Source organism: Scleropages formosus, chromosome 2, assembly GCF_900964775.1.
Source record: "Scleropages formosus chromosome 2, fSclFor1.1, whole genome shotgun sequence".
NCBI lineage: Eukaryota > Metazoa > Chordata > Actinopteri > Osteoglossiformes > Osteoglossidae > Scleropages > Scleropages formosus.
In genome coordinates this window covers 20861688-20874001 of record NC_041807.1, presented here as the reverse complement: position 1 = coordinate 20874001, position 12314 = coordinate 20861688, and the positions used below count along the sequence as shown (strand labels likewise).

General features: G+C 41.7%; 2 protein-coding genes across 2 annotated transcripts in view; one reads left to right on the top strand and one right to left on the bottom strand.

Annotated features, from left to right (window-relative positions):
* Positions 1-12314, bottom strand: part of LOC108931554 (synapsin-3-like) — a 43922-nt gene that overhangs the window by 17341 nt on the left and 14267 nt on the right. The window lies entirely within an intron of this gene.
* On the top strand, positions 510-12043 carry LOC108931553 (metalloproteinase inhibitor 3-like). Its single transcript, XM_018747387.2, has 5 exons — positions 510-706; positions 5249-5331; positions 6408-6519; positions 7693-7814; positions 11324-12043. The coding sequence occupies exons 1-5, from the start codon at positions 571-573 to the stop codon at positions 11519-11521; spliced, it is 651 nt and encodes a 216-aa protein (XP_018602903.1). The 5' UTR covers positions 510-570; the 3' UTR covers positions 11522-12043.

Sequence of the window (12314 nt, the reverse complement as noted above, 5' to 3'; positions counted from 1 at the left end):
TGGAACACAGACCGTATGGATGTGTCACAAAGGCAACCAGGCAACCAGGCAGTCACCACAACACCCCATAGGTTTTGCAGTGATGAAATGGTCAAGCAGAGGCGTTAGTTTTTCTCACTCATAGGACATGAACCTGCTATACAGTCACATCACAGAAAACCAGGTTTGTCCCATTGAATTCAAATGTTTGAATAATTTTGTATTTGACATTAAAAAAGGCCCCTCCCTGCCCAGTCATTCACAACCATGCTGTCTAGTATGTTCCCTTTCAAAAAGAAATTTAGTAACAACTTTCCTTTTTTCTTTTATTAAATGTAATATAAACCATTGTACACGCATATGTTTGAGGGTGTGGAACTGGTTAGGGGGTGGCGCCAATACGTACAGCCCACACTCACAATAGGTCATCTTGCAGCTGTGTAAATTGCGAAATCGGATTGGTCACCCGCATATGGGTGGCTAAACGTGGGCGGAGTTCACAGAGCGCGCACTATAAGAGCGCGAGAGCTCATAGTACAAACTGAGTGGAGCACAGCGGCCCCTGGAGAACTGGACACAGTAGAGCAGAAGATGACCATGAGCGCTCGTTCGTTGAGCCGCACGCTGGTCAGCATGCTCGCGTTCACTATGCAACTGCAGCAGCTGGCGGACGCGTGCTCGTGCGCACCGTACCACCCACAGGACGCGTTCTGCAACTCGGACATCGGTAAGGACTCCGGGGGGGGGGAATAAAAATACCACTGCGCTTACTCTGCACTAAATTACAGCAGCGGAGACACTTCACAAGTTACTCTATGTCACGACCGTATAATACGTATTTGTACTCGGCTAAAAGCTAAATTCGGGGTAAATTCTATAATAAATGATCCCCGTAGACTAGAAGAGGAGTACCGCTGCTGTCTCACACAGCGCCTGGGTGTTGCGAGAGGACGTGGGTTCGATGCCCTCTCACTCTTTCCGTGTCTGCGCGGGTTTCCTCCCGCAGTCCACAGACATGCTGTAAGGTTCTCCCCCCGTGTGTGTGTGTGTGTGTGTGTGTGTGTGTGTGTGTGTGTGTGTGTGTGTGAGAGAGAGAGAGAGAGAGAGAGACCCATTTAGTGTATCTAGCAGTGTAAATGACCTTGGTGAATATAAGGTGTGTGGGCTGATCACTACGTAACATAGTATCATTCCGAGTCGCTTTGGAGAAAAACTAAGTGACTGTAAAGAGAAATGCAGCTGTGTTGTGAAACCCGTGTTTGTACATTTGTCAATTGACTATTCAGCAGGCGCTTTTCTCCAAAGTGACGTACATCAACAAAAATACAACTTGTGCATTACATGAAAATGTGAAAAGGTGGTGGGGTTTTTTTTTAAAGCCAGCTTTAAGTTCTCTCCGAGAGTGAGAACTTTTAAGAGGCGCGCTGCTACGTGCGCGCACACACGCCGCTTATGCCAGCGGTTATGAAACTAACGTGTGCTCCAACGGCGAGCGCGCACATTTGTCGCTCTGCCCGCGCGCGCCTTGAAGAGCACATGTTTCCGTATAAACAAACCTGTGAGAAATGGGAGCAGTGGAAGGATGTTCCACCAGTGACGACTAATGGAATGAATGTAAAGACTCACCTAAGTAGCTGAGCCCTGTTGCAGGTACAAACACCCAGTGATGACACCAGTCCTGTTCTGTGTTAGAACCTCTGATCTGGCTCTCTGCAGCACCTGAGCGATTGGAGCTTCTGCCCTCGTCCCATGAAGCGGACAGGCATCCTTCGAACCCCTGCACTCAGACGGTGGGGCCCTGTCTTAACTGCAGTCAAAGTCAGATGGAACCACAGTGCGAAATTGTCTAGGGACATTTCCCATGAGCTGTTCCTTCCTTAAGGAACAAACTTAATTTAGAAGTGGAGAAATCAGTCTTGGAAATATTCCACTGGGTATATTTGGGTTTTTATGTTTATAATATAAACACTAATCAAGTGTGGTCCCCATGCCCTGTCAGACCATAGCAGACCAGCCTTGTCAATTGAGTCCTTGGAAGAAAATCAGTGGGGAAAATTTTCCCCTTTTGATATAGTTTTGTTATGAATACCTACTAGTTACACTGCTGCCTTTGAAATGGAAACATTTAGTGGCTGGAGAACTTATATACAGCACCTTAGAAATGGACTCGCTAGCAAATTGCAGACCTTATGTCTTTAAGGTTACAATAGTTTTTCCCCTAAAAAAAAAAAAAATTCAAGAGTGAATATAGTTGACTCTCTAAAGACTTTGACCATCAATTTGTGGACTCTACCTGACTCCATGCATCTTCACAGGGTATTTTGCAGGACATGTGAGGGGGGGGGGGGGGGAGACTAAAGCCTACTAAAATCAACTAATAGTCTGATTTGTCTCAAACAACCTAAATCCTGTTTGTCATGGAATACTGAATCTACTCCTGAGGATTGCAGGTGCACTTACCACACTTATGGTCCATAAGTATGTGGCTGATTAAATTTACTCAAGTTTGCCAGTCCGTTCTCATGAATGCTGCTGTATATCTGGACACTTGCTTATTGCTTCATAAGCAGCCCTTGTAAGTATTGTACCTCTTCCCTCTGTACTGCTCATACTTCTGTCAGGAGCACCAGGACATTCAGGGACAAGAAGTTTCTTTCCTTAGCTCATCTACCTCATGAGCAGCTAAATGCTCCCTAGGGAGTAAATGGGTACAATAAACATTCTTACATTTGTTCCCTTGCAGTCTATATAACTAGACAATGTCTGGTGTCAATTTTGTGTACTGTATACACTATATATTTATCCTTTATTAGCCCACCCTACTTTTATCTGTCTTGTCACTATCATTCTGTCTGTCACTAAGACAAATTCCTTGTCTGTGCAAACATACTTGGCAAAGCTCATTCATTTCACATTAACTCCGAGGTGCAGGCAAAAGTACCCAACAGTTCAGAAAATTTTCATGGCCGAGGGACAATTTAAGATCCTTTACTGATCTAAATTCACAGGGTGAACAAAATTGCAAATGTATAGTGTGCTGTGAAAATGTTTACTTTTTGCAGTTTTTCTAGACAGATATTTGCCACCTCTAGTAGTACTTGAGGGGTGCCCGAGAGGGAAAGACAACTAAGTCAATTTCTTATTGTGGAAGAGGATGAAATGCAGTGTTCATCTGCTAAACAGATGACCATAAAGGGGACAGATACTACTGCCACAGCAGTAAATCCTCCTACATCATGTCTTTTTATTTGTTCATCTGGCACTCTACCAGGTAACTTCCAGCAGTGTTTCTGTGTAAAACTGCACTATTGCTATAGACATATTGCCAAAACTTCACACTGGTTCAGACCTACTACACTAGGCTGTGCAAAAGGTTGTCAGGTCAGAACTGTTTACACACACTTTTAACTAGAAAGGTCTCAAGCCTTTGTACAGTGACAAAGGAAAAGCCCTGCAGCTAAGCTGTTCAGCTCAGACCCTTCAACTCAGACTGTAGGTTCAAGCCTCATTTGCATTGAGGGTCTTTAGGGCAACCCAGGACTGCATATCTTGCACAGGCAAATATGTAGCAGTGCACAGTGGCGATCTCTTGTTACAGAGGGTCCTTAACTCATGAAGACAACTAGGACTAGAAGCCTGCACCTCGGTAACAATCCAAACACAAATAATATAACAAGGGCCAGGTTCTGGGTAAGGGGGGAAATTGGAAAGCTGTAATTAAAAATGTGCAAATTCTGAACATCCTGAGATGGACTGAAATCTACATACAAAGGAGTGGCTTAGGAACAACTTTACCCACTCTGCTGCTCTAATAAAGAAAACCATTTAAATAAATGGGGGTGTTGTTTTTGGGGGAAATTTTTTCTTTTTATTGCTGAATATTCTAATAAGCACTCAAGCTGAGGACCCACTGTACATCAGTCTGCTGTCCTCCTCTGGGCTTGGTGTCACCTTTCATGCTGTGAACACTGCTGTACTTCTGGGACTACTCTAACAGGTTACACAGACACACACCAAATGTATTCCAGTTATTCACCTTGCTCTGAGTTTCCTCACTCATACTGCCTTGGCTGTACAAATTTCTGCCTGCCACTGCCTTCTAAACAAATGGATCAAAAGCTCAAAATATTCAAATCTTGTTGTGCACAGGAAATGAAATGGTCCAGTCTTGACACTCTTGGCCTAATTTGTTTGCCCCCCCACAGCTTTGAGTGACAATTCTCACAAGTGGGTATTGAACACATGCCACTTCTCGAAGCTGATTCAGTCTTCAGTGCTGCTTTGTGAAACAAAGAAAACTGGCTGTACCCAACAGGAGAAATTCCTGCCACCTGAGTGCTCTGTGGGGTGGAGGTGGGAATTTAAAAATGCAGGAGAAGGGAAAAGTAACTTGATTTCTGAACACATGTTCCCATACCTCATCCTTAGTATTTTTGAGCGCTATTGCTGAGCCCCTTCTCAAAGGGTGAAACTGTGCTAATTTTAAGATCTATGAATACAAACCATTAGAAAGTGATCTTCAGCATATTTGAGTCACCTTATAAACACTGCAGTGTAAAGGCAATTTGGAAATTCTACTACAATCTCACATATAGGATATTGTCATATACATGTTTGGAACTTTTGTGATGCATGGTTTAGTTCACACAGTAGTGCCCCCTTTGAGATGAGCCCTCACACAGGGAGGATTTGTCCACAAGCATTGTGGGTAGATCCCTATCAGTATATCATGTGGAACTGGATTGGTTTGGGAAGCACCCTGCTAAGTGCATCTTTACCACTGTGTTTAAATTTAAAACCTTCCTCTGAATGAAAGGTTAATGAGGATCAGCTGTGACCCAGAATTGGGTCTTAGTTACAGCATACAGTATTGGGCAACAACTGTTATGAGGACATGCAGAGGTATAGAAACTTACCAAAATAGCATGAAATTTGTTTGTAGGATCATATAAGGCCCATTGTTATGCAACCTATAAAATAGGGAGATTTCCATCAAGGACCCCATTCAGCAGGAGAATAACAACAACACAGGAGATGCTAAAACTGGATAAATGCTAGGTCTGGAGTTTTCTGAACATCTGCTGAAGGCATTTAAGGTCAAATTCCAAGTGAGAGCCAGTACTATGGGTGAGGGGATGTATGCATGCCTGTAGAAAAAAGTAAAACCTATCATGGTAAGTGTCTGTGGTGGCAGGTTTATGTCCTCTATTCTCTCCATGCGCCATAGCAACATTACAGCTAATAGCTGTTTTCTTCTGCTTGTCTACAGTGATACGTGCCAAGGTGGTGGGGAAGAAGTTGTTGAAGGACAGTTCCTACAGCACCATGCGCTACACTGTCAAACAGATGAAGGTAAACCTGCCAAGGCCACACTAATAAACCATACGGCGTCAGGAAGACAGCCCTTAGCCAAAAACTGCACCTATAGACAAGGACAGCTTATAGACCACAAAGCCTTTAGCTAGGAGACCAAAAGCCAGTACATTTGACAGTTTCACCACCCATGTGAAGAGCATCAGACTATTTTGGTACCGTGTTTACATCTCTAGTCTAAACCTCTTTCCTGCTGCTTGACACTTGGATTACTGGAAACATGTAAACTTTCTAATTGGCAGCACTAATGGTCCTGGGACAGTTGACTACTGGAGGTGAAGTGAGGATAGATGTGTCATGTTCATTTATGCTGAACTCTAGTGTCGCTGAAAAATGTTGTGAAAAGTGTTTAGTCCAAAAGGCCTCAATTGGTTGCCATTATGAGCTCTTCCACTTCATACTAAACAAAGAATTCCTGCTGCTGCAGCAAACCAAATGTGAGATCATAGAATGTAGCAGCAACTAGAGTTCTGTTCAGCAGTGTTTATTCCTGCATACTGTTAGTCAGCAGGTTTCTAACATTGGTTTATGGAGCTCCCTTGGCCACATGGGCTTGCAGCTCTCCTTTAACATACAGTTGGGCCAGAGTTCATGGGGAAGAGGACAGTAGAGCACGTGGTCTCACTGCTCACAGTTAGCAGTAAGCATGTTGCAACATAAAATAAACTGGCTACATACCTGCCAATCTTTTTGGGAGATGTAGATAAGTTCTTTTGTCTGGAAAAACTAACAGTACATTTTCTTAGATGGTAAATCAAATGCAAATGTTTAAACATGGAACTGGTTAGTTCAAACTTGTTACTGAAACACTGTGGGATTGGCAGGATGTCTGATGGAAGTGACAGTCCAACAGAAGATTGCACCATAGATAACTGTGCTTTCGGTGTATTAAGGGAGGGAGGAGACACTGGCTCTGGTTACTGAAGCCAGAGCCAATAACGTCATCATTTCACTATGGTTCATTGAATACCGTGTCCTTCCTGTTATCATTTTTATACTAATGACTTCAAAAACCATTCATGTTACTCACACAAATTGCTTTCTGCATTTTGCAGATGTACAAAGGCTTTGATAAGGTCCAGTATGTTCAGCACATCTACACCCATGCTTCTGAGAGTTTATGTGGAGTTAAGTTTGAAATGAATAAACACCAGTACCTGATCACAGGTAAGTGTATCCACCAGCTGAATTATGAAGTGGATTGCTGTATGTACTAATCTGTCTCTAGTTTCACACAACTGTGGAAACTGAACTCTTCAGACTTCCATCTTCATGATGCAGTACTTCAGTTCCTACAAATGTCCCATTATGTCAATTTAAATAAGAAAAAAATGTACATCTTCAATGGGGAGGGGATTCACCTACACAAAAAAAAAAAAAAAAACTTGGGATACCCAAATATGTATGTGTACCCAGAATTGCAGTACTAGGAAATAATGGAGGGGTATGCAGTTTGTGCCCTTGGACTAGCAGAGCACTTTACGCATACATTTTGGTCAATCGCGTTCAACTCTAACGTACGATGCAAGTTTGAATTCTAAAAATGGAGTCATCTTGTTCCCAAACTGCAGTCGTGAAAGTAAGCATTAAGTAAACGGCGTCCCTTGATTTCAGCTCCCAGAACTGACTATCGACTTGAGTTTACCAGAAGCCCTCTTATACAGTACATGTGAATGTGTGGGAAAACACTATTTTCATTATTGCGGTGTGGCATATGTTAAATTTAACCGACAGGTTAATGGTTTCTGCAAAAAAAAACACTTTGGTAGCACAAAATGTGAATTACACTGCTGCAGTAGCCTTTCCACTTGATGGCGTTTGTGATTATCTGGCTTTGGCATTAAAGCTCTTTTAAAAAGAAATCTATTCCTGAAGTCTTCATGTTGATCAGTTTGTACTGCACTGATTAACTGTCCCATACTGTACATGTCTCATCAATAGGGTTACTACATGCTGCTATGTTTAGAGAGCTACAGAGCACCTGTTTTAGAGCTGCATGCTGGAGTGCTGTTGTAAGGTGCCAACAGCTTGTTCCTAATAATAGATGTTGGGCGACCTTTGGAAATTCAGAAGTAGGATACTGGTTTCAGATTTTACATGTACTTACTGTACATGATTGTCTTACCACAGTCCTGAATGCTTGAACCACCTGGTCATGGTGGTCAACAGACCAACACTGTACTCTGTTGTGGACAATGGCATTGATACACTAAATGTATCCATGATGCAAATGCCTTTTTGACAAGCTCTGCAGATCAGTTACTGTATATGCAAATTTACACTTTAATACAGGGAATATACAGCCATGATCCAGGCTTGACACATCTCTTGTGCTCACAGGACGTGTGTATGATGGCAAGATCTACACAGGGCTCTGCAACTTCAACGAGAAATGGGATCAGCTGAGCCAGTCCCAGAAGAAAGGTTTCAGTCACAGATACCAACAGGGCTGTAACTGCAGGGTGAGTGGGTGGCAGTGTGCCCGCCGAGGGCCAAAGCGCCATGGTGTTCGTGCCACAAGGATAAGGGGCAAGGACCCTTTTGAAGCACATTAGCTTCCTGTGACGCACTCCCAGGCCATCCACCATACCCTCCATAGAATACATTTAATAAGTGCAAAAGCTTCCATCTGATTTCCTCTCCTGTCTTTTTCTGAAATAGAGCACAGGCTCTGTTTGCACTCTGCTATGAAACCATTCATCTTCCTTTTAAATCTAAAAGTCATGTATTTTTCTATTTAGAGCATCCCCCAGGAAAGCAGCAGAATATTCAATAATCCTTCAATGCCCAAAATTAATACAGTCCTGAAAGGTGGACACTGAAATTTGATACCTTAAGCCCATTTCCCATTTTTAAATGGAGAGATGTTCTGAAACTATTTTCCCAAATATCACTAAAATGCTGTGAAAGACCTAAGTAACTCAGTGCATGAGTTGAGCACCATATAAAACACTTACTGAGATATCAAACACTCACTGTGCTTAACTGGTGTGTCTAGGCAGTATGGGTCAGAAACTGTTTTCCTTATATGCAGTAGACCAAACATTCAATATATTAAGTATAGACACATAATATAAAAGGCTACTGTTACAGTATAGTTCAGTGTGAGTTGTAGGAGGAGGAGGCTTGGCACTCATCCTTGCGCTAACATTGCACAAAGCAAACGCAAGAGTAAATAGCTGATTGGAGACTAATACCAACTACAGTACATTCCTGCATTTCTGCTCACAGTTATTCAGTGAGCATATGTCTCCAAAGTGACGTACATCTCAGACAATACAGAAAATGTATCCGCTGGTGCTAGTTAAAGATTTTCTTTTCCATTTTATCTGCTACAGAAATGTGCCCTCTTGGTACCCATTGCCTGCAAACACCACTTTAATGGGTTATGGCTGAACAGACATGGTCTGAGATGAAAGCAAAATAGAAAAAGTCCTTTGCAGCCCTTAAACATTAACGTTTAATTCATAAAAAAAAAAAAAAAAAAAAAAAAAAGAGAGAGTCCTGTGTCATTCAAACGAGACATATTCCATTACCCTGAGATGCATATCTCAGCACAGTTTGAGATACAAACCCAATTCCAAAAAAGTTGGGACAGTATGGAAAATGTTAAAAAACAGAGGAGCGATTTGTAAATTTACTTTGACTTGTATTCAAACAGTATAAAGACAAGGTCATGTTTTACCTAATTAGCTGCATCGTTTTTTGAAGCTATACATTTATTCTGAAAATGTCTGTGACCTTTTAAAAAGGTGGGACGTGAAGAGTTTAGGACTAATAATATGATAACTTGCGAGAAGGTGATGTAAAACAGGTGCTGTTAAGTAAATGAGGCAATTGTGTCCCAGTATATATGGAGCCTCCAAGAAAAGGCCTAGTCCTTCAAAAGCAAGGATGGGTCAAATATCATCAATTTCTCAACAGATGCATCAGCAAATAATCCAGCACTTTGACAACAACTTTCTCCCAAAAAATGGGGGAAAAAAAAAAAAGTAGGATTTTGCACATTTCACCTTCTACAATACACAATATAATGAAAAGATTCAAGGAATCTGGTCAAATTTCAGTGCATAAAGGGCAAGACCAAAAACCACTTCCCAATACACATGATTTCCAATCCCTCAGACATCACCGTTTTAAAAACGGTCATGTGCGTGTAATGTATATCATGACATGGGCTCAGGAATACTGCGGTAAACCTTTCAGTCACCATCATTGGCTGCTGCATCCACAGATTCAAGTTAAGGTTTTACTATGCAAAGCAGAAGCCATACATCAACATGGTCCAAAAATGCCACTGACTTCTCTGGGCTCATTCGTATCTGAGATGGACAGTAGCACAGTGCTCCAATGAGGCAACATTTCAAATAGTTTTTGGAAAAAACAGCAGCCGTATTCTCCAGGCCAAAGAGGAAAATGACCTGCATTTCTGTGAGGGTACCATTAATGTAGAAAAATACATACAAACACAACGTATGCTGCCATCTAGATACCATCTTTGCCAGGGACGTCCCTGCATTTTCCAGCAGGACAACGCCAAACCGCATTCTGCCCGGATTACAAGCGCATGGCTGCATAAGCAGAGAGTGCGGGTACTAGATTTGTCTGCCTGCAGTCCAGACCTGTCTCCGATTGAGAATGTGTGGCGCATTATGAAGCACAATATATGGCAATGAAGGCCCTTTACAACTGCACACCTAAAGACCTGTATAATGGATGAATGGTGGAAAATTCCACTTGCTAAACTTAACCAACTGGTGTCCTCAGTGCCCAAATGCTTAATAAGTGTGATTAAAAGACTTGGTGATGTTACACAGAGGTAAACACTCTACTGTCCCAATTTTTTTGAACGTGTTGCAGACAATTTCAAAATAAATGTGTATCTTCAAAACACAATGCAGCTGATTAAGTAAAACATGAAATACCTTGTCTTTATACAGTTTTTTAATACAAGTAAATTTAAAAATCACTCTAGCATTTTTCATACTGTCCCAACTTTTTTGGAATTGGGGCTGTAAACAAGTGGCATTGAGAGTAAACTAAGCCATTGTTTGCACTGATATGCAGTGTGGATCTGCCCGTCTCATAGCACCATCCACCACTTCCACTGTTCAGTTCTCCATATGCCCTTCACACACTGTTCTCATTGTTCCAAGTGCATGTACTATACATGGCAGTCAAGTCTTGCTTCAACTGTGGCCAAAACCAGTCCCTGTTTTTATGCTACTCAGTTTTCCCAAATGGGCTCCCATTACCTAGCCCATTTGCTCTGCCTGTACTTTCTGTTCTGCTTCAGGGTTGCAGCTATGCAGACATCAGTTTTGGTTCTTCTCTCACCCATCCGTAGCAGCTTCATCTGACACACAGATCAGCATGAAATATGTCCTGTAGACTTGGTGTCATGCTCTATACTGGTATTTAATGAATGTTCTTTCAGCAAGTAATCAAAAAGGAAATTCAAACAAGTTAACCTGTTTAACATTTACATTATTTATTCATTTAGCAGATGCTTTTCTCTAAAGTGATGTACATCTCAGAGGAAATACAATTTGTGCATTACATTAGGAGAAAGAGACAGCTGCGGACATGTGATTCTTAAGTAAACTTAGTTTCTTTCTGCTTTATGGACCGATGTTCCTCACACGAGTAGGTGCACAAAACTCAGGATAGACTAATCCTGATCACCTCCTATGTTTTTGTATTTCAGCTCCACACTTCTACCACTAAAATGCAATAAATTTTCAGTTTCACATTTTAATGGAACTGAACTATAAATGGTGATGGGCAATTTTGTGCTTTAAATTTTATCTTGCATAGCTGTTGGCTAAAACACTATAAATATTTATAGTACAAACAGATTGATGCAGTTTGTTTCTGCAAATTCCTCACAGGTTCTCAGATTGTGCTTCTTTGTCACGCTGTTTGCTGTGTGAGTGACGCTTCCTCTGCACTGTTGCCTGTGTGTTTGTAGATTAAAACCTGCCACTCGCTGCCCTGCTTTGTCACCTCAAAGAGCGAGTGCTTGTGGACGGACATGATCTCCCACTTTGAGGCCCCTGGGTTCCAGTCCCGCCACTATGCCTGTGTCCGCAAAAAAGAAGGCTACTGCAGCTGGTACAGAGGAGTGTCATCCTACAACAAAACCATGAGCAATGCCACTGACCCCTGAGCATCCAGTTAGCTGTAGAGCCCTGAATGACCAGGCTCTCCCAGACAGTGGCAGCAATCAGACATAAGCAATGTTCTCCATCAGACCGCTTCCATATGGAGGTCAGGGCAGCTTCAGCATGTCTGCACCCAGAGGCTGTGCTGAGCTCCATCACCAATGTTCTAGTAATAACTGAAGTTCTAGCATCTCTGCATATATCGTCCTCCAATATGTACAACCACCGGCTAATATGACAGCTTTGTTGCAAGAACACATCTTGCTTGCGTTGTCTTTGTCAAAAGCTCTGCTATTTACAAAAATTTCACCCATAAAGAAAGCGCTTGACTGTAATTGTAAGTCTTTAAGGATGTGCTATGTATGATACATGCCCACAGTTCATGCCATAATATCTACTGAACATTATCCGAAGCTCTACACAGACACCTTTGTCTTTTTGTTATTCTGTTTATCTCACAAGCTGTGGAAAAATGTAAAGCTGGTCCAGCTGACTATTTGGTCAGTTTAGTTATGTTATGGAATGACCACTGGAAGCACACAGAGGAAGTACATAAATTAAATATTACTAAGAATCTTTCAAGCAACGGTTTTTGGAAAACAGTATAAACTCTGCCAATGTTTTCTTTTAGTAGTGGTGCCTCAAACCCTTTCTTTCATATCCTTGTAATAAGAGCTTAATTTTTCCAGTCTTTGTTAAAAATGTCCGTTAAAATGTTATGTAAGTTTACACAGAAGCTTGTATAAGTTTAGTAAATATCTGGTATAAAAGAAAAATTAAAATGTTTTTAGATGAAGA

What these genes read in the sequence shown, in the direction of transcription:
- LOC108931553 (XM_018747387.2), top strand. Translation starts at nt 571, where the DNA reads ATGACCATGAGCGCTCGTTCGTTGAGCCGCACGCTGGTCAGCATGCTC. An exon ending in GTTCTGCAACTCGGACATCG is followed by an intron (nt 707 to 5,248) that starts GTAAGGACTCCG and finishes GCTTGTCTACAG; the next exon opens with TGATACGTGCCAAGGTGGTG. An exon ending in ACACCAGTACCTGATCACAG is followed by an intron (nt 6,520 to 7,692) that starts GTAAGTGTATCC and finishes TTGTGCTCACAG; the next exon opens with GACGTGTGTATGATGGCAAG.